Source organism: Palaemon carinicauda, unplaced genomic scaffold, assembly GCF_036898095.1.
Source record: "Palaemon carinicauda isolate YSFRI2023 unplaced genomic scaffold, ASM3689809v2 scaffold166, whole genome shotgun sequence".
Classification (NCBI taxonomy): Eukaryota; Metazoa; Arthropoda; class Malacostraca; order Decapoda; family Palaemonidae; genus Palaemon; species Palaemon carinicauda.
This window is the reverse complement of record NW_027169214.1, coordinates 27,784-50,299: the sequence shown is the minus strand read 5'-3', so window position 1 is coordinate 50,299 and position 22,516 is coordinate 27,784. Positions and strand designations below refer to the sequence as shown.

The window sequence follows — 22,516 nt, the reverse complement described above, 5'->3', positions numbered from 1 at the left end:
CGTCCATGGGGGTAAAGGGATGGCTTTTGTGAAACGTACCAGTACGTCCTTTGGGGGTAAAAGGGTTAATGGCTCATCATTTCAACTTCACTGAAAGTAATACCCCTATTGAATAGGGTAGGTTTGTATTCCAGTTACGGCACATACAAAGAATAATTCAAAGCTATCACTCAATGGCAAGTCAAAAAGGTAAGGGAGCAGGAGAGCAGCAATGTCCGTTCTCCACCAAGCCAAAAGCAAAGTAGATGCTCAGCCCAGTGTGTCAGTGAACAGGGTAGCCGGCTACCCACAACCTTCTCGCTAACTGGCGGTTTAGGTAATTATCCCTCAATAAAAGTCTTATGGCTCATCTTCCAGCCTCGCCGAAAGTAATATCCCTATAAACAGCGAAGGTATAGACAGAACAAATATTCCTTTAAAGTTACATAAAAAAAAAAAAATATTGCTTTTAATCCTTCAATCTTCTATTTTTCATATTCAAACACTGACAACTAACTTGCCACGAAATTAGACCCAAATGATTGTACTTATTACAGTTAACATTAGGGTGAGCTATGAGTCCAAACAAATTGGATTTCCAAAAACAAACCATGACAGCCTCTGGACATGATTACTGCTCTGTACCCCAAATACAATCAATATACTGTAAACTTAATTAATAACATCAGATATCTAATTTCGTTAACTCACATTAATACTGAAACCTGTAGAATTTATTCTTAAATAAATTGGGTTATGGATTTTACCCACAAGACCCAGCCCTGGGACTTGGAATATTACTCAGCAAAATATCTTTAAATCTTAACTTCATTCTTGTGAAACCTGAATACAGTACTGTACGAAGAATGCTGTAAAATCATTTGACGAGAAACTCTCTCTCCAGAAAGACCAATGCATATTGAAATGTTTGAGAAGATCATTTGTGGAAATGAAAGAGAAACCAAATAGTTAGATATTTTAATGAAGATTCTCCTCTCAAGGACAATCCAATAGAAAATTATAAAACCTAAACTAGTCACTAAGACAATAAAATAGATTACATCAAGAAAATCACATAAATCTTAAAAAATAATGATACTTTTCTACCTTATTACTATACTTATATTCAAACCCCCAAAATGAAGTTATCTCCATACCATAGTACTTTGTAAATAATTGCATGGCTTCATAGTCCAATATGAGCAGACTGGCCTTTAAATCTTCCTTCAAGCTAACATTCATAACTTCACTACAGTACAAAAAGCAGGTAGAATCACCCGTATTAATTTCCAAAAAAGAGAAAATGTCACCAGCATTGCTTCAAAAGGCTTAATGCTGTATATTATTCTCTAAGCTTTATTTAGGCTGTGACCAAGCCAATCAACTACTGCCCCTGCAACTGAATCAGCAGATATTTACAACTTCAAACTTAGTACAAATGTTTTTCTGTTAACGATGTTTTATTTCCTGGTTTTTATAATGCTTATTAATTCAACATTGTTATCTATCTTGAAATAATCTCATTTTTCTCTTATATAGTTTATTCTTTACATTTCTATTTCTTCACTGCACCAGACTGTCAACTATTTGGTCCCTTGGGCTAGTGGCAATTTGCTTTCGCACCTTGGCGCTTCTAATAGTAATAATTAGGCTAATATGACAAATTTGAAAATAATTTGTATTTTTCCCAACTATACAAACCTGGATCTCTTTACACTGGAGATGCATTTTGGCAACAGCTGGAATTAGCTGTAAAACTTTTAGCTACTTAGCGAAGGGAGGGCGAGAGTTGGACCAACCACTCTGCTCACACCACCACTTGTAACTGAAAGTCACTGTGCAATTGCGGCAGAACTTCCTGGGGGAAGGTGATGGCGGGACCAGGTTGTGTTAAGAGCTCTAGGATTGTATACATAGGGAAAATGCAAATTTCTTCCAAATTTGTCATTTATTACTGCATTACATACAAACCCTTACTATATTTACCGTGGACACTCACCGTTAGGTGGGTGCAAGTCCAAAAAACTAACTGGCTGTTGCCTGACCTGAGGTGTTACTCTGTGCTTCGCATGAGCTGTTTGGAGGCATCATGTCACCTCGTCGACTTTGAGAGCTAACGGCCTGGGCAATCGTGCGAAGGGGTAAGAACTCCCACATTTCTAATCTTTGCTGTTTTTTTTTTCTTTATTCCAGATCACAATATCAGATTTTATAGCACCTCCTTCTGTGATGATTCTTGAGGAAACCTTCAGACCAAAATGCTTTACCACAGTCCGTGCACATGAATGGTTTTTCTTCCATGTGCGTTCTTAAATGTTTATAGAGTCTCTGTTTTAAATTATATGTTTTGCCACATTCATGACACTGGAATAGATCTCTCATGTGATTTCTTATGTCTAGGGAGATATTTTTTCGAAGTAAAGAATTTGCTACAGACGTTGCACTTGTATGGCCTCTCTCCCGTGTGAAGTCTTAAATGTATAGTGAGATTGTGTTTCTGGGTATATGTTTTGCTACAGACATTACATTTGTATGGCTTCTCTCCCGTGTGAATTCTTAAATGTTTATTGAGACTTTGTTTTGCATTAAATGTTTTGCTACAGACATTGCATTTGTATGGCTTCTCTCCCGTGTGATTTCTTGAATGTATAGTGAGATGTGATTTTGTATTAAATGTTTTGTTACAGACATCGCATTTGTATGGCTTCTCTCCCGTGTGAATTCTTAAATGTGTAGTGAAATGTGCTTTTGTACTAAATGTTTTGCTACAGACGCTGCACTTGTATTGCTTCTCTCCCGTGTGAACTCTTAAATGTACAGTGAGATTGTTTTTCTGGGTAAATGTTTTGCTACAGACGTTGCACTTGTATGGCCTCTCTCCCGTGTGAATTCTTAAATGCACTGCAAGATTAAATTCATGTGAAAACGTTTTCCCACATTCACTGCATGTGCATCGCTTTCTAGCAAGAGCATTGGAGTTAACATTATTAAAGATCCTTTTTTTTATCTGCTTCTCCTTTATTTGATTCACCTCTTGATTCAAAACATCTTTCTGTAATAATTCTCTTCCACTGATTACACATGGAAGTCTTCCTTTTTCTTTTCCTTTATCCTCTTTCACAGCTGTCCCTAAGTAAGTGTCTACACTTTCCTCATCATCGACATTCTCTTTACAACTTGATGAACCGTTTTCACTCACTGATGCATCGTACTCGTAGGAATTTGTCAAGTAGCTTTCGCTACAATCAAATATTTCTGGCTCTACTTTGACTTCCATTTTTGGATCCAAGAATAGAGCGCCATCATTAAAGAGAGCAACACTGCCAGACCTATCATTATTTTCTGGATCGACTGCAGGTGAAAATAAATCTTCAATTTCACTTTTCAATGAAAATTCAAAAGGTGGTTCAGAATTCATGATCCTCTCCCTATCAAAAGATGACAAACCCCTTAATATTATTTTCAATAGACTCCAAAGATGAAAATAAGACTAAACTTCCTATTCTCAGACATCATACTGCACAACAAAATCTTCCGACATGACCCGTTCTTTTCCAGTCTTACGTCTCTTGCATATACCTTCAGTAGATTACAAGCTTTGGCAGCAGGAAGTGGATGATTCCTTCCTTTGGGATGAAAAGTCTGAAATAATAGAAAACTATAATCAGCTGGAGAAGAACACAATGAAAATATGACAAATTTAGAAGTAATTTGTATTTTTCATAAAATACAAACCTTTAATTATTTAATGGGGATTATCTTTCAGAGAAGCTGGAAGATTAGCCATTAGGACTTTAATGCAAGGTGGCAACCACCCACCCACTAGGTAGTGGGAGGGTCGAGGGGGTATCTGGGATAACCGGGTACACCAACTCACATATCAGTGATGTCATCATTTTTCATTGCAGGAAGTTCTTACGGGGGACAAGTGATGGAGGGACAATTTGTATGATTAGCTTAAGATATGACAAATTCGTAGATAATATGACAAATTCGAAGATAATTTGTATTTTTCCTAACCATACAAACCTTAGCTATTTACAAAGGGTATTACTTTTAGCGCAGCTGAAATGACGAGCCAATAGTTTTTAACGAGGGTTAATTACCCCCGCGCTAGTTAGCGGGGGGTGGGGAAGGGTAGCTTGCTACCCCTCCCCCCTCCACACACCGGTGACTTGCTTCACTTCACTTAGAGGTAGGACTTGACTTGGGGGTCAGGGATGGCGGGCACATATGTGTAAATAGCTAAGGTTTGTATGGTTAGGAAAAATACAAATTATCTTAGAATTTGTCATTTGTTCCGTAACCGAAATACAAACCACGCTATTCACAAAGGGTGACTTACCCCTTAGGAAGGGTGGAAAGTCCCCAGCCTTACTGACTTCAGCTTGCCCGGGGGCTCGATCCCTCAGTGAGCAGCACTAGAGAGAGGGAGCCCCTGTACCTCACAGGTTCCTAGCATCGCTAGGAACGAGTGGCCTTCATAAGTAGTGTGAGGAGGAGAGTGTGACTCGTCCTATGAAGTTGACCTTGAGACCTTCAGATAGGAATTCTAGGATAGGACGTTCCCCATACCACCTCGTCAGGGTATGGGAGACGCAACAGTATTAAGCTTAATACTAGGAGCACAAAGAAGCATGGGTTACCTGCAGAGGTCGAGGTCAGCTATGCGAGGACCAGGATGCTGCTTCCCCAAGAGAGGGGAGAATGAAGAAAGAAGTAAGGGTCAGACATACTCTTTCATTCACACAGACTAAGACCGGGTAACAACGCCCTCAACCTACTGCTACTTGTCCAAAAAGGAGCCTGAGGTTAGACCAGCTGTTGTGCAGCCACCACAGGGCCGATAGAGAACGTATCGAGGCTCCTGTGGGTCACGTCTTGCAGGTAGTGGGCTGTGAAGGTCGTTTGACGCTTCCAGACCCCAGCTTGAAGTACCTGCGTCACAGAGAAGTTTCTCTTGAAGGCCAGGGATGTAGCAATACCCCTGACATCGTGGGCCCGAGGGCGACGTGACGGAGGAGGGTCAGGATTCAGGGCATGGTGGATAACCCTTCGAATCCAAGCAGAGATGGTGTTCCTGGTGACCCTCCTCTTTGTCCTGCCTGTGCTCACAAACAAAGCTCGCACATGAGGACGGACTGCAGCCGTTCTCTTCAAGTAGTACCTCAGACACCTCACTGGGCATAGCAGCAGCTGGTCTGGGTCGTTTGTTACAGAACGGAGACTCGCGATCCTGAAAGAGTCGAACCGAGGATCCGGCACTCCAGGATTCTGAGTCTTGGCCACAAACTCAGGGACGAACCTGAACGTTACCTCCCCCCATCCCCTTGAATGGGCGATGTCGTACGAGAGACCATGAAGTTCGCTAACTCGCTTGGCCGAGGCCAAGGCGAGTAGGAAAGCCGTCTTCCAAGACAGGTGGCGATCGGAGGCCTGGCGTAATGGCTCGAAGGGAGGTCTCTTGAGAGACCTGAGGACTCGAACCACGTTCCAAGGAGGGGGTCTCACTTCCGACTGGGGGCAGGTAAGCTCATAGCTACGTATGAGTAAAGAAAGTTCTAGCGATGAAGAAATATCCACGCCCTTCAATCTGAAGGCCAAGCTTAAGGCTGGGCGATAGCCTTTCACTGCCGAGACAGAAAGGCGCATTTCTTCTCGCAGATACACAAGGAAGTCCGCTATTGCTGGAATAGTGGCATCGAGTGGAGAGATACCCCTTCCACGACACCAACCACAAAAGACTCTCCACTTCGCTTGGTAGACTCCCTCAGAGGACCTTCGCAGGTGCCGAGACATTCTCTCCGCACTCTTCAGCCCCCGAGACCAGGGCAGAGCTGCACTGGTCTTAGGGCCTTCCGAACGTCAAACACTTCATCCAGAATCGTGTCTTTGCCTTCACGGGGGGGGATGACTGGATCCGTAAGACTGTTAAGTTGCCTTATCAGGCTTAGGACCTGCCAGAAGGCATGTTCGGACTCTTGCTGTTCTCCTCCCTGCGGGCTGGCAGCTAAGTCTCCTGCCCCAGGAATCTCTTCCTGGGGAGATACGTGGACATTCCCCTGGGTAGTCGTGGGTTCCTGACGAATCCTTGCAGAGGATTTAGGGATGGTCTTGGAATCCTTGGGTTCCCTCCTAGGAGGGATACAGGATCCCAACAACGAGGTTCGAGGGGCCCCTTCCTCACGAGACGATTCTCCTGCCTGAAGCGAAGTCTCCCCCCCCTGGTGCCGAGGGGAAGACTACCGCCCCACTGGACTCACCTGAGGACGGAAAGGCCTCGTCCACGGGAGAAGGAGAGAGTACTCGTGCAGGAGAGGGGACCCTCGAGACCGACCTCTTGGGAACCAACTTCGCCCTGGGGGAAGTCACCACGAAGTCCACTCCTCTCTTTCTCTTCAGCGTAGGAGAGACAGCCGCTGGTTTGTTACCCTGGCCGGCGAGTGCTGGTTTCATAACCCTCACTAACGCCCGTGCCAGCGGACCAAACCAAGTCTGCTGCTCAAAGGACACAGAGTCTGAAATCCTCGCTAAGGTGAAAGGGATCGGGCGATCCTTTGGAGTGGACACGACGGTACCTGCCTGAAAAGAAGGTGGGGAAGAATGCTGTACTGACCTGTCTTCGTCCTGCACTACCAACCTGTGCTTGGATGGAGGTGATCCCGAGTGCCGTCTAGGAGCACGCGTCCCTGCTGCTACCACCGGCTGTGGAATTCGCCGCGAACTATGGTCGCGCGAGGGCGAACGGTCGCGCAAAGGCGAAGGTTGCGCGGGTGATCGCGCGGGCGAGCGGTCGCGCAGGCGAGCGATCGCGCGGGCGCGCAGGCGAGTGGGCGTGAGGGTGGGCAGGTAAATGAACACGTGTCCGAGGCGACGAACGCAAGCGATGGCGCGACGGCGAGGGATCGTGCTGCCGCGTAGGTGAAGAAGATCGCTGGCGATAATGACCGCGTGATGGTAAGCGATGGCGAGCAGCATGTGTAGGTGAATGATCGCGTGATAGGGTGCGATGGTGATCAGCATCCGCAAGAGGGCGGTCGTTCAGGGTTGTGCGATGAGGAGCAGCATGCGTAAGCGGGCGATCGTGCAGGGTTGTGCGATGGCGAGCAGCATGCGCAGGTGAATGATCGCGTGAAAGGGTGCGATGGTGATCAGCATCCGCAGGAGGGCGATCGTTCAGGGTTGTGCGATGAGGAGCAGCATGCGTAAGCGGGCGATCGTGCAGGGTTGTGCGATGGCGAGCAGCATGCGCAGGTGAATGATCGCGTGAAAGGGTGCGATGGTGATCAGCATCCGCAGGAGGGCGATCGTTCAGGGTTGTGCGATGAGGAGCAGCATGCGTAAGCGGGCGGTCGTGCAGGGTTGTGCGATAGCGAGCAGCATGCGCAGGTGAATAATCGCGTGAAAGGGTGCGATGGTGATCAGCATCCGCAGGAGGGCGATCGTTCAGGGTAGTGCGATGAGGAGCAGCATGCGTAAGCGGGCGATCATGCAGGGTCGTGCGATGGCGGGCACCATGTGTAGGTGATCGCTGGCGAGCTGGTGATCGCTGGCGAGCAGAAGGTCGACGCGTGTCCTGTGAGAGGACAGGTGGTGCGGCGCGTTCACGAGCAGGAACGGGAAGATCGCTGGCGCGTTGGCGAACATGTGTTTCTGACACACGCGCAGCACGATGTTGCGTAGCCACAGGACCAGGTGGATGGTGAGCAGGGAGTTTAGCAGGAACTAAAGGGTGGTCAGAGACCACAGGGCGATGGTCCTCAAATGAGCGCTGACGCTCGGAAGAGAGCTGACGAGCAGGAGAGCGCTGGCGAGGGGGGCGAACATCAGGAGAGAGCCGACGAGCAGGAGATCGCTGGCGAGCAGGAGATCGCTGGCGAGCAGGAGAGCGCTTGTGCGCTAGCCCTGCTCGCGTAAGGGAAGAATCCCTTAGCCCCGAAGGGACCGTTGCCCGTCGGGTGACGAGTTCTCCAGAAGGCGAAGATCCGGCAGGGGATGGTGAGCGGTCTGCAGAGAGGTTCAAGGAGGGCGGAGCAGTCGGTTGAGGCTGACGAGGAGAGTCCCCCCCGGAGGACGAAGACCCAAAAAGGCGCCTCTTAGTCCCCCTGTAAGGGGAAGGGAGGCCCTTGTGGCGTAGAGGGTGGTGAGCCTTACGGCGGAGGCGGCCTCAGGGGAGATCGTCGGGACCATCGGTCCTCCGAAGGGGAGTCTCCGTCAAAACACTTCCCTCAGAAGGAAGCTGGGCAGCAGTCGAGACCGAAGGACTCACTTCCCCCTTCGAAGGATGCACGGAAGGAGGAGGAGAGCCTAGAGCACCATCACCAGCAACAGCACCTGCGTCGGAAGGCCCAGCCACGTCGGAGGCCTCTGTCACCACGACGTCGACAATAGACAGAGGGTCTACCTCCGCTACCACCGGCGACTGTTTAACAGCGGCCCCCAACGAGACAAGGTCAATAAGAGCGACCCTGGAGGGCAAGCCCTTAAGCCCCAGGGACGACCAAATCTGTAAAAGATCATCACTGGATAAGGCATTATTATCAATAACCTCCCCCGGAGGAGGAGGGGGAACCGCCTCGCTATGGGAGGCGACGCCCTCTCCCCCCACCGAAGGTAGGGAAACAGAACAAGGGCCTGCGCTCCCACTCGGACGACTCTCCTTAGGAGGCGGACGAGGGGGAGCTTCGGAGGAGGTTTAGGCGGCGGAAGAAGAGTCCCGAGAACCTTCCTCCTTCAAGGCTAACCCCGGAGGAGAACGGTCTCTCTTGGACTTCTTCTTACGCCGACGGCCAAACCTCTCCCACTGGGAGGCAGACCACTCCCTGCACTCACGGCACATGTTATCCTGGTCGCACCGTCGGCCCCGACATTGAGGGCAGAGGGTGTGAGGATCCGTAATCACGTCCGACATGAAAGTCCCACAAGGGCGGCCGGCAACTCCAGGGCATGTCCGCATATTAAATAAAAGAAAATAACTGAAGGTCAACTTCCAACCAATCACACAAGCTGAAAAGAAAAAGAAGCAAATTAAAGGCTGTCACGAAGGCGATGAACAGACACGTCTGATCACCGCCGAGCCAAAAGTGAAGTGGGCAAGTCACCGGTGTGTGGAGGGGGGAGGGGTAGCAAGCTACCCTTCCCCACCCCCCGCTAACTAGCACGGGGGTAATTAACCCACGTTAAAAACTATTGGCTCGTCATTTCAGCTGCGCTAAAAGTAATACCCTTTGTAAATAGCGTGGTTTGTATTCGGTTACGGAACAATTGTATTTTTCCTAGCGATACAAACCTTGGCTATTTAACAAGGGTTTACTACCCACACCGCTAGTTAGGGGGGGTAGGGGAGGGTAGCTTGCTACCCCCCCCCTCACACACCTGTGCTTGAGCTCACTTTGCTCGGAGGTAGGACTTCAAGGGAGATAGGGCTGGCGGGTAAGTTTGCTTAAATAGCTAAGGTTCGTATAGTTAGGAAAAATACAAATTATCTACGAATTTGTCATTTGTTCTGTAACTGGAATAAAAACCACGCTATCTAATAGGGGTGACTCACCCATTAGGAAGGGTGGACATCCCAGCCAATCTGGCTTTTGGCTTTACCCGGGGGCTCCTGATCTGAGTGTATCAGTACTCAAAAAATAAGGAGTCCCTGCACCTCTCTAAAACCATGCTATGCAAGGTCCGTGGCCTATGCAAGCTGTGTGCTGAGGTATGTAGAAGTGTGACTGTCCTGGTAAAGTTATTCTGAGTTCTTTAGAAGGAAAAACTGTGTAACTAGGACTTTCCCAATACCACCTCGTCAGGGTATGGGGACGTAACAGTATTAATCTTAATACTAGGAACACAAAGGAGCATGGTTTACCTGCAGTGGTTTGAGGTCAGCTATGCATAGAACACAGGATGCTGATTTCCCCAAGAGAGGGGAGGATGAAGAAAAGAATAAGGGCCAGTCAAACCTTTTCATTCACGCAGACTAAAACCGGGTAACAATGCCACTCACCCTTCTGCTACTTGTCCAATAAGGAGCTTGAGGTTTTAAACCAGCTGTTGTGCAGCCAACACAGGACCGATAGAGAACGTATCGGGTCTTCTGTGGGTTACGTCTTGCAGGTAGTAGGATGTGAATGTGGTCTGACAACTCCACACCCCAGCTTGAAGAACCTGCGTCACTGAGAAGTTTCTCTTGAATGCCAGGGACGTAGCTACGCCCCTGACATCATGAGCTCGGGCGACGTGACAGAGAAGGGTTGGATTCAGTGCATGGTCTATGACCTTGCGAATCCATGCTGAGATGGTGTTCTTGGTGACCCTCCTTTTGGTCCTTCCTGTGCTGACGAATAGTCCAGACACACGACGACGGGCTGTGGCTGTTCTCTTAAGATGCAGCCTCAAACTCCTCACTGGGCATAGTAAGAGATGGTCTGGGTCATCTGTTACAGTAAGGAGACTAGAAATCCGGAAGGGGTCGAATCGTGGATCCGCTACTCCAGGGTTCTGAGTCTTAGCAATAAATTTAGGGACGAAGCTGAACGTTACTCTCCCCATCCCCTTGAATGGGCGATGTTGTATGAGAGACCACGAAGATCATCGTCGCTTGGCCGAAGCCAAAGCTAGCAGGAACACCGTCTTCCAAGTTAGGTGGCGATCGGTTGCCTGCCGCAATGGTTCATAGGGAGGTCTCTCAAAAGACCTGAGAACTCGAACCACGTTCCATGGGGATTGTCTTAAGACCACTGGAGTGACTAGCATGAGCCGGCGAGTGATGATCCTGAGAACACTAACGATCACGAACAGGAGAACGACAAGAAGATTGGCGATCTTGCGAACAGGAGCTCTGCATGGCGAATGACGAATGTAGAGGGCTGTAATCCCTAGAAGACCTGGAGGTCTGAGGGTGATGGGAGGGCTCGTCATCAGCAGGTAGCCGTCGAAGGGAGGGCAAATGAGTGCGAGGGTCATGAACAACACTAGATGGAGAAGGCAAGAGATGGGCTTCACACAGACTATGCGTCGACAGGAGAAGAGACGGCAACAACAGGGGCAGCAGGAACAGGAATACTCTGGGAACCCAGCTAAAGGAGCTTAAGAAAGACTTCCTTAGAAGGAAGTCCAGCAACACCCAAGGACAGCAAAGCCTGCAACACATCTACATTGTGATAGTGTTTCACGGTAAAGACATACTTTACACTTATTATCTGTACTTTTGTAATATGTAGTGATATCTTAAAGAAGAATTGTGAATGAATATGGACTCCATCACCTTCCTCTGGAAAATGTCCCTATCCCAGGTACTGGCGGATTAGAGCAATGAAGAGAAATGTTATTTTCATTAGTAAAATAAATTTTTGAATATACTTACCCGATGATCATGTAGCTGTCAACTCCGTTGCCCGACAGAAATCTACGGTCGGGATACGCCAGCGATCGCTATACAGGTGGGGGTGTACACAACAGCGCCATCTGTGAGTAGGTACTCAAGTACTTCTTGTCAACAAGAACTCAATTTTCTCCTCGGTCCACTGGTTCTCTAAGGGGAGGAAGGGCGGGTCCTTAAATTCATGATCATCGGGTAAGTATATTCAAAAATTTATTTTACTAATGAAAATAACATTTTTCAATATTAATCTTACCCGATGATCATGTAGCTGATTCACACCCAGGGTGGTGGGTGGAGACCAGCATACATGTTAACAAAGAAGCTAAGTATCCCGAATCTTATTTTAGCCGTTATTCAAAATAACAAACATAAAATAAATAAGTACCTGGTAAGGAAGTCGACTTGAACCATTACTCTGCCTTTTTAAGTACGTCTTCCTTACTGAGCCTAGCGATCCTCTTAGGATGCTGAGCGACTCCTAGGTGCTGAAGTATGAAGGGCTGCAACCCATACTAAAGGACCTCATCACAACCTCTAATCTAGGCGCTTCTCAAGAAAGAATTTGACCACCCGCCAAATAAACCAGGATGCGGAAGGCTTCTTAGCCTTCCGGACAACCCAGAAATATTTCAAGAGAAAGATTAAAAAGGTTCTGGAATTAGGGAATTGTAGTGGTGGAGCCCCCACCACTACTGCACTCGTTGCTACGAATGGTCCCAGAGTGTAGCAGTTCTCGTAAAGAGACTGGACATTCTTAAGATAAAAGACGCGAACACTGATTAGCTTTTCCAAAAGGTTGCGTCGAAAATATTTTGCAGAGATCTATTTTATTAAAAGGTCACGGAAGTTGTGATAGCTCTAACTTCGTGTGTCCTTACCTTCAGCCAAGCTTGGTCTTCCTCATTCAGAAGGGAATGAGCTTCTCGTATTAACAGTCTGAAAATAATAGGATAAAGAATTCTCTGACATAGGCAAAGATGAATTCTTAACTGAACACCATAAAGCTTCAGACGGGCCTCGTAAAGGTTTTTAAAATAGAACTTAAGAGCTCTTACAGGACATAATACTCTTTCTAGTTCATTTCCAACCATACGATAAGTTTGGAATAACGAACGATATTGGTCAAGGCCGAGAAGGCAGCTCGTGTTTGGCTAGAAAACCAAGATGTAGAACATGTAGCCGTTTCGGATGAAAATCCGATGTTCTTGCTGAAGGCATGAATCTCACTGACTCTTTTAGCTGTGGTTAAGCATATCAGGAAAAGAGTCTTAAAGGTGAGATCTTTCAGGGAGGCTGATTGAAGTGGTTCGAACCTGTCTAACATAAGGAATCTTAGAACCACGTCTAAATTCCAACCAGGTGTAACCAAACGACGCTCCTTCGTGGTCTCAAAAGACTTAAGGAGGTCCTGTAGATCTTTATTCCTCTGTGACGGAAGACTGATGCCAACATGCTTCTGTAACCCTTGAAAGTGGGAGCTGAAAGAGATCGCTCTTTCCTCAGATATAAGAGGAAGTCAGCTATATGAGTTACAGAGGTACTGGTCGAGGATACGGATACTGACTTGCACCAGTTTAGGAAGATTTCCCACTTCGATTGGTAGACTCTAAGGGTGGATGTTCTCCTTGCTCTAACAATCGCTCTGGTTGCCTCCTTCGAAAAACCTCTAGTTCTCGAGAGTCTTTCGATACTCTGAAGGCAGTGAGACGAAGAGCGTGGAGGCCTTGGAGTACCTTCTTACGCGTGGCAGACGTAGCAGGTCCACCCTTAGGGGAAGAGTTCTGGGAACGTCTACTAGCCATCGAAGTACCTCGGTAAGTTATTCTCTCGCGGGCCAGAGGGAAGCAACTAGTGTCAACTTTGTCCCATCGTGAGAGGCGAACTTCTGCAGTACCTTGTTGACAATCTAGAACAGAGGGAATGCATATAGATCTAGATGAGACTAATCTAGTAGAAAGGCATCTAAAAGAACCACTGCTGGGTCCGGGATAGGTGAGCAAAGTATTGAGAGCCTCTTGGACATCGAGGTTGCGAAGAGATCTATGGTTGGCTGGCCCCAGGTGACCCAAAGTCTCTTGCATACATCTCTGTGGAGGGTCCAATATGTTGGAATTATTGTCCCTTCCTACTGAGACAAACTGCTCAGACATTCAAGTTGCCTTGGAAGAAATTGTTACTAGTGAAAAGTCTAGACCTGTTGAACAGGAGAGGAGGTCACTAGCGAACTCGCACCATGTCAGAGAGTAGGTCCCTCCTTGCTAGGAGATGAACATCAAAGCAGGGAGTTGTCCGTGTTGACCTCCATTACTTTGTCTTGAAGGAGAGACCTGAAGCTTTTCCAGGTCAGACGTACTGCCAGAAGCTTCTTGCAGTTAAAATGCATTGTCCTTTGACTCGAGTTCCATAATCCCGAGCATTCCCTACCGCCTAAGGTCGCACCCCAGCCTACGTCCGATGCGTCTGAGAAGAGAACGTGGTTGGGAGTCTGAACAGTCAGGGGAAGACCCTATAAAAGGTTGATAAAGTCCTTTCCTCAGGTTAGACCAGACTTATCTTCCGGAAACCGGGATCGAGACCGCTTCTAGCGTCTTGTCCTTTTCCAGTGAAGAGCTAGATGAAACCGAAGAGGACGGAGGTGTAGTCTTCCAAGTGACACCAATTGAACCACGGATGACAGTGTCCTAACCAGACTCATCCACAGCCTGACAGGGCCGTATTCCTTCTTCAGCATCTTCTGGATGGATAGCAGGGCTGGGGATTGATCTTCTTGTTCAGCCATGTTCTCATCAGAGGGTTCCTCATCCGAAACTGATGAGGAAACGGCAACGGAGAGGGCAACGTCTGACTCGCTGAATCCGGTCGCACTGGAGGATGCGTGACGGAGCCGGACACAAGATCATGGTACTGCTGCACAGCCTGTGAACTGTCAACCATGAGGATGCGAGGAAGTACAGCGACAACCCGAAACTGTCTAGACTGTCTGGGTAGTACAGACAACCCCTTATCGGGTTGCTGAGGTTGCCGCACTGCGTCACAACAAGTCACCTCTGCTGGTTGTTGAACGTCTTCCCAGTGACACACTGAACGTCCACAACCACCTCCGAGAGTAGCTTAACGTCAACGTGCGACTGGCAACCCACACTGGGTCGCACCGGTGGAGGAACCATCTCAACTGGCGGACGTGAGTAGGATACCTCAGCGTCAACAGGGCGTACAACCAACCGGTAGGAAGGTCGTTGGCAAGAAGGTTCTTCTCCGTAAAAAATCCTCTATCAAGGACTAAGCTTGGACTGCATGTCTTGCAACAAAGCCCAAGGTCTATGGGAGCAGGTGTGGCAACAGACGGGGTTAGCGACTGAAGCGGAACCATTTACCCTCCCTGGAAGCATGTTATGCTTAAATTAAAGTCCATAGGAGGCTAAGCAGCTTAAGGCTCCTCTCCAAATGACAGAGTCCTCAAGGGAATATCAGAAGGAGGGAGAACAGCACTTTCTCATCTACAGGAACCATATCCGAGAAAAGCTAGGTTCTCTCAGTGAGGGTTTCACTGGTGCAAAAGCAGCAGACCAGAAGGCAACGTTATGAAACTGATTGACAGTCTGTGAACTGTCAAAAACTGAACTGTCAACCACAACAGGAGCGTGAGGACATACAGCACTGGTGTATAAGTAGCAGACCAGAAGGCAACGTCATGTAACTGTTTGACAGTCTGTGAGTTGGCAACAACCAAAGTTGTGTGGGGAAGCCTCAACTCCTGACTGACTAGTTAGCTGCGGGCGAGTGGCGGTAACCACAGTGTGTTGCGGAGGCTGACACACCGTGTCAAAACACAGCAGCTTGTGGTAGCTCACGCACGGCAACGGAGTGCTCTGTGTGTGGGAGTCATCATACATCTGGCAGGGTTGACTGTGCATGGGTGGAGGAGCTCTCACAACAAGAGTGTGAGAGCAGGAAGCCATGCCGGGCGCACAACCGTGGGAGGTGTAGGCCCACGGGTGCATCGTCAACCTTCTCCGCAGTCGGAGTGTGGGAGCTGGCAACAACAAAAGCAGAGTGCTGGTGCGTGGGAGGGGCTGCGGTGGGTTGCGGAGCATGCTGAATGGTATGCGGAGCATGCTGTATGGTATGCGGAGCATGCCGCATGAGTTGCGGAGAATGCCGCATAGAGCTGGAACCCGGCAGCTCTACAGCACCTTCCCACTGCTGATGCGGTAGCTCACACGTCAACGGAAGGTGCAGCAAGAACATGCGTCTGGCAGGGTGGACTGCGCATCGGAGGTGGAGCTCTCACAGGTGGAGTGTGGGAGCAGGCAGCCGCAGTATCTGCTGAGCGCACAACCTCGGCGGGTTGTAGGTTAACAGGTGCATTGTCAACCTTCCAGCACGATACTCCTGCATGAAGGAGCAAGCTGAGACTGTATAGTCTGCAGCATGGACCACTAGGGTCTATGAAAGACAACAACAAACGGAGCTACTGTCCGTTGTGACTGAGGGTCTAAAACAGCTGGTGCGGCAACAGACGGAGTTACTGCCTGTTGCGGTACCACCTTGCCTCTCTTGGGAGGTGTGCAGTTGTCGTACTGCAGCGAGTCCGAACTGACCCAGTGGCTACACCTAGGCCGTTGGACTTGCGCGGAAGGGACCGACTTGCACTTAAAAGCTGCAAGATTTGGTCCATGGTTTCTGCGAGAAACCTCTTCCGCAGACGAGGAATAAATGGGCTCTCTCGTCTTTGTGTGGGTGGGGTGATCACGTCGGCAACGTGTGTAGATACACCCGAAACCACGGAGGGAAACGTCTGTTCGTCGATCAAGACCTGTGGAACCCATAAGTCCTTCGACATTACTTCTCCCCTGGGCTTGGGAGCTTGTAAGAGGTATCGGACTAGGTGAACAACTGGCACGAACAGACGAACCCTCGAACGCAACACTGTAACACTTTGCGCATATCACTTTATCACTTTTGATTTTCTGTTTGCACTTATTTCAGTGAACTCGAAACTTTAAGTGATTTGTACCTGAAACACGCAATCCTATCCTTCATTAAAAGGTAGTAATTGCGAAAACAGTTTTACAATGTAACAGAAAAACATAATGAAAGATAAAGAATTCAGTGGCTGGAAAAGAGACTAAACACTAGATCAAATAAACTACGTTTAAAATCTCTCACCGCATAAAGCCTGGGAACAAGAATAAAACTCTAGAAACGTTTTACCTTCTTCCCCTATAGCGACTAGGGAGAAGAGTAAAAAACGAGAACAACGTTTCCCGCTTGAACGAAACGTTTATTCTCCTCTCTCTCCCTCCGTCTCTATCTCTCTCTCTCTCTCTCTTGACTTAGAACCTGAGAGATGAGCCCAATTATATATCGTTAAAACATATTATTTGTTAAAGGAAAAAAAACTGAAAGGTTTCCCAAATAAAAAGTTCCTTTATTAGAATTAAAACCATTTAAGCTAAGAAAGAATGAACGAAACGCTAGAATCAGTTTACTCTTACTGCAACGCGAAACCGTGAAATACTCTCTCTCTATCGTAACGATAGAGCGCATGTTGAACGTTCTGAACGTCAACAACTGCGGAGACTAAACTAAACGTTAGTTCATCTTTGAAAACAGTACGAGACTATCAAAGAAATTCTTTCAAAAACATTAAAATTAAAATAGCATAAATTCTTAACAGGAAATACGATATGACGGGCTCAATGTTAATTAACTTCGGTTCCAAGTAAGGACCGCCTACTATTAGGAAAGGTCGCATATAAACAAACATAAAAATTAAGTTTTATAAGTTTATAATAAATGGAAAGTTAATCGAAGAGGCCTATAAATGGCGGAGAGATATAAACTAAATCTATAACTTTGTTAAGCAAAATTACCAAAAACCTAAACACACTTCCGTCTAAGGGAAGGGTCGGTCATAAAAAGTGAAAGAGAGTCTATACTCTCTTCAACACCAACACTTCCGTCTAAGGGAAGGGTCGGCCATTTAAAAGTGAAAGAGAGTCCATACTCTCTTCGTCACCATAATTAAATCTATCCAAAACAAGTTCAAGTTTTGAAATGAAGATAAAACCCCTGCATAGCGAAAGCTCAAAACTGGAATAGTGTACTTCACCAAAAAGTTGTGAAAACAAATCCAGTTAGGGACAGCGTATTAGTAGGTCTTGCCGGTGGCACGACAGAGGAAAAATTGAGTTCTTGTTGACAAGAAGTACTTGAGTACCTACTCACAGATGGCGCTGTTGTGTACACCCCCACCTGTATAGCGATCGCTGGCGTATCCCGACCGTAGATTTCTGTCGGGCAACGGAGTTGACAGCTACATGATCATCGGGTAAGATTAATATTGAAAAAAAGATAATAAGAACAATACAAAAAGTCAATTACAAAATTAACGCCACTAAGGCAGCAATTACTTTCAATAAAACCAGTTTATAAGTTTTTCATGAATACCAGGGACAAGGGACAGGACAATGCCTTGTAATTATTAACATTATTAATATCATCAACCAAGCTACAACACCTCCATAGAAAATAAGATGGAAAGGCAGGTTTTCTGTGAACCCGGTAGGGGTGTACGTAAGATACCGGCCGCCTGTATGTATCATGAAAGCAGACTATGAATAAGGCAGTGTAATGGGGGTCGCAGGGGGGGCATTAGCACCCCCCAATAAGTAAGTAGGTTAGGACACGGCTTGTAGGTTAGGTTAGGTGGGAGAAGTTTAGGTTAGTTGTTGTCTATTTTCTATACACACAGGAGGAAATGGCTGCTGATATAAAAAGGCTACCTCCTAGCAAATAAAAACTTCAGTGTTTTGACCATGTTTCATTAGTATTACTCGGTAGTCAACCCACCATAACTAAAAAATTATGGCTTTCCACCAGAAATCATTATCAAAAACATTCAGAAAACCTATAATTATGGCAATATTTCGAAAGATTTCTGAAATATTTCGTAGAGTCTAATGGATTTTGCTTTGCTCGCGAAAAAAGAAAACCTTCAGGCTCCTACGTACTGGTGAGCTGTACATGCAGGGTGGGACTCTATCGAAATATCCCCATAATTACAGCGTGCACCCGTCTTTTGAAGCCATATAAGATATTGTTTTCATGGTAAAGATTAGATACTTTACAACGAAACTGGAATTCGCTATAAGAAATGAAGGAGGGCTAGCTAGTTTGGTATTTTTCTCTTTATGTTTAATAGGGGCTGGGGCATAATAACTTACATATTGGTCTGTCAAAATGTGAAATATGTTTTGCACGTCAAGTCCATTGTTTACATCTGAGAGACAGAAGGGAACTTTTTGCACAAGCGTTGTTTCCCATGGGTTTGGGGAGCTTTCTGTGCATTTACAATGATGTATTTGTCTGCTGGTTTCTTTAAACCAATTAACAGTTTACAAGTAGTACTTCTTCATAAGTTCCTGGATGTTGTTCTACAACAGCCATATTTCCCCCACCTACCCCATCGGTTTCAACTCAACCACCATCACATAAAGCCGTCTCCAAGAGGGAACTTAAGGGAAGTACATCAATCTATTTCAAAATTTTGTGTAATTTCATTTATGTCGGCAACTGACTATGATGGAAATGCTCTCTGTTCAGTGCAGAGCTACTGTTACTCGTGAAATTAACAGCGAAATAATGCCTCAAAGTTCCGATTTTAACTTAATTTTTTTGGGAAGACCAGCACATTTCTACTGCAAAGCTTCTGTAAAGATTACCAAAACAAAAATGATTTATTAGTGATTTACTTTTAGTTGGAGACCTGGATAGGAGGTCCAGCTAGCGGTTGTGACCTGGGAAGGAGGGTCCAGAGGGGCTTGCCCCCGGATAGGGGCTGTGACCTGAGAACTACTAGATTAGGTTAGGTGGGTTTGTAAGGTTCTCTTACAATTCTCAAAAGGTATAAATAATCAGCACGGCGAGATGTAATCACGACGCGACCAGAAAACTTACTGGAGGTCGAGACCTCAGCGAGCACGCTCTCTGACCCAGGGTCGCCTCATGGCGCGTATTCCTCCGCCAGAGGTTCCCCCGCATATAAAACGGAGATAGGGTAAACTACACAAAATTCTGGTCGGTTGGGAGAAGATCCCAGATACTCCTAAGAATGTAGTTCGAGGTAAGTACTCCGTGTTGGAACAAATGAAAATGTTATCATAAATTTCCACACATTTATTCTAGCGATACACACTTCGTACATATGGCGGTAAATCTCACGCTAAAGTAGCACCCAACACGTACCCTAGTCTAAACCTATTTGTGACGTACCCTGGCCTATTTGATATAATTTACAAAAAATGTCAACTAGAATAAAAGAACAGGAACTTTCTGCTTACCGTAAATAAATACTACTTATAACATATAATTGGACCAATTACAATAAATTCAAATATAATTACCTGTGGAGACGCAGCTATGGGGCCTTGGACAAATCTCTTGATTGGATAAGCTTCGTTAGATCCTCATCTCTAGGGTGCCTGTCATTTGGATAATGCTTTAATTATAATTTTGTAAATCACAATTAATATATAAAATTAAATTATCTTATGCAATTAATTTGTGTAATTGAATGTGACCAGGACGATATAAGTAATATAGCTGTATATGAAAACAATTTCCCTCAGCACTCGCATTGTTGGAACGTATTTTTCTACATGTTAGTTAAGTGCCATATGCAATGGTGGGACACCTGGAAATTCACATCAGGACCGTAATTTGTTGTTATTTTGCGACGTGAGTGAAGAAGGACCATCAAAATTCCGGTCCCGAGCGAATTTCGGCAGGCCCGTGCAGGGAGAGCCGAAGAAGAAGACACCATGAACAACGCTGCTAGGTCACGCAAAAACAGATCTAGTTCGGCCAGGTTAGTCTTATTATATTCTCTATATCATGCCGCATGTCCGGCTATTTCTTCATGCATTCCTTGTTAATATATACATGCCACTGTCAATACATTGTTTTTTTTATCTCTTCACTCCATTTGGGGAGCCCCATGGAAACTCAAAACCACTATTTGTGGGTATATACAAACAGCGATATAATTCTGAGGGACGCGATATGTTATTATTCGGTTAGGGATATCTCGATCACTTCACTCAAAAAGTTCCGAACAATGTTTCTGACGAGCATTCCCAATGCGGAGCCTTTGTAGTTTGTTGGAACAGAGTGAAAAACCACATTTTAGACACAACATCACCTTACCGAATGTTTCTGTTTCCTACTTAACCTAACCTAGGAGACGTATCCTTAGACTGCCGGACTCTTTATCTTACCCTGTCCCAACGAACGACATACACCCAAAAAGTCAGTTATAAATTACCAAAATCTAATACATTTCCATATATTACTAAGAATATTTTATGAACCCATGGCTTATTGTTATTATTATTATTATTAATTGCTAAGCTACAACCTAGTTGGAAAAGCAGAATGCTATAAGCCCAAGGGCCCCAACAGGGAAAATTACCCAGTGAGGAAAGGAAACAAGGAAATATAAAATATTTTAAGAAGTCAATCCTCAAAGACGGTTTGACAGGCGTTAGTGGCAACCCAATTAAATACACTTTTAAAAAAACGAAAGGAGAGTGATTCAGGGTCGACGTTCCAGGTTCCTCGTTGCTCTCTCCACAACAGTGAAAACACGTGGTCTTGTGAACAGACGCTAAAATTATCAGTAACCAGAAACAGATTTAAGTTATCTTACCTTATTCCGATTCACAAGGCCCAGTTGACATTTTCCTTCACAAATATCCCCAGTCACACCAAATTGAGTTTATATATTACACAATTTCACAATGGTGTTGGCTTCTCCTCTAACTAAATGGCTTATTTTGAGGCACTATGTAAAACGCGTGTCACTATTTGAAAGAGGTTCAGGTTCCGGGGTGAGGCATAGCCTTTACAACGACGCCTCTTAACGCTTATCTTCTTGTACTGTTTTGTCTTTTCTTCCACATTATGTTTAATACTTCTTTTTTCTTTTCTATATTTGTTTCACTAAATAAAAATAATCCTACTATTTTCTTTGGGTCTTCGTCGTATGGTTGCTGTAGCTCAATTACTTCATTCCTTTCTTTTCTATATTCCTGGCAAAATAACAAAAAATGTATCAAATCTTCCTCCTCATTTTCACAAAAATTACAGTTTACATTCCCTCCATTGTGTCTATTTACAATATTTAGTTTTAACGTATTAGTTCTTGCTCTAAAAAATATCATTGAAGCAAATGTATTGTCATAAATTAACTCTTCTTTAATTTCTTTCTTCCACGTTCTATATATTTCTAAGCTCACTTTACTTTCTATTTCTTCTTTCCACTTTTCAGTATCCCACTTTCTGGTTTCCGTCTTTATTTCTGCCTTGTTCATTCTTCTTATTTGTCTTATGCCTAAACTTAATTCTTCCAAATACTTTGCAGGTTGTTTCCACCATCTTTCTTCTTTTTCTTGAATATCCTGGATAATTATTTTAAGTATTTCCTTCTTTCCATTCAGGGTACGATTTAAGTACTGCAGCTTCCCATCCATCACCCTTGCTTTCATTGAAGATGCACCTATCTCCCCTCTTAGAGCAGTATTAGCTGTGCTTTTAGTGGCACCTAAAATCTTCCTATATACCCCATTCTCTATTCTTTGTAGTTTCTCTATTTCAGTTTCTGTTAGATTTATAACATTTGTTCCATACAAAATAGATGGTAAAGCAATCCTTTTCCAGAACGTTTTTCCTATCATCACTTTATTGCAACTTTTCTCTGTAACTGAATATGTTAGATTAGCTAATTTTTCTGCCTTTTCTATCATTACCCTTTTCTGAGTTTTAAATATATTCCTACTATTGTCTAGCTTTATTCCTAAGTATGTCAAACTTTCTACTACTTTGATTCCCTCTATGTTATCTGGCTTTTCTTTCATATTGTAAATCATAATATTACTCTTTTCTTTATTAATTTCCAACCCACATTTTTTACTAGTTTCTACTAATATCTGGATGTTACGCTTTGCATTATGTATATCCTGTGCAATTATTAAGGCATCATCTGCAAAAAAATAGTTATTCTATCTTTATTAATTGATTTCTGAAACCGTTTCCTTCCTCTTCTATTTTCTTCATGATAATATACGTAATCAGTTTAAAAAGTGAAGTTGATCCTGTGCA

General features: G+C 45.3%; 1 protein-coding gene across 5 annotated transcripts in view; it reads right to left on the bottom strand.

Moving 5' to 3' along the window:
• LOC137635743 (zinc finger protein 813-like) overlaps positions 1 to 21,259 on the bottom strand; it is a 202,857-nt gene extending 181,598 nt beyond the window's left edge. The window contains exons 1-3 of one of the 5 annotated variants that reach the window (XM_068368199.1): positions 21,066 to 21,253; positions 19,762 to 19,839; positions 944 to 3,621 (exon numbers count right to left, since the gene is read on the bottom strand). In XM_068368199.1, the coding sequence (XP_068224300.1) occupies positions 2,336 to 3,397 (1,062 nt within the window). In that variant the 5' untranslated portion in view covers positions 3,398 to 3,621; positions 19,762 to 19,839; positions 21,066 to 21,253 and the 3' untranslated portion in view covers positions 944 to 2,335. Of the gene's footprint in view, positions 1 to 943; positions 3,622 to 19,761; positions 19,840 to 21,065 lie in introns of those variants that run through there. The other 4 variants (XR_011042764.1, XR_011042763.1, XR_011042762.1 and 1 more) reach the window with 4 other exon arrangements.
• Positions 21,260 to 22,516: the final 1,257 nt, after the last annotated feature.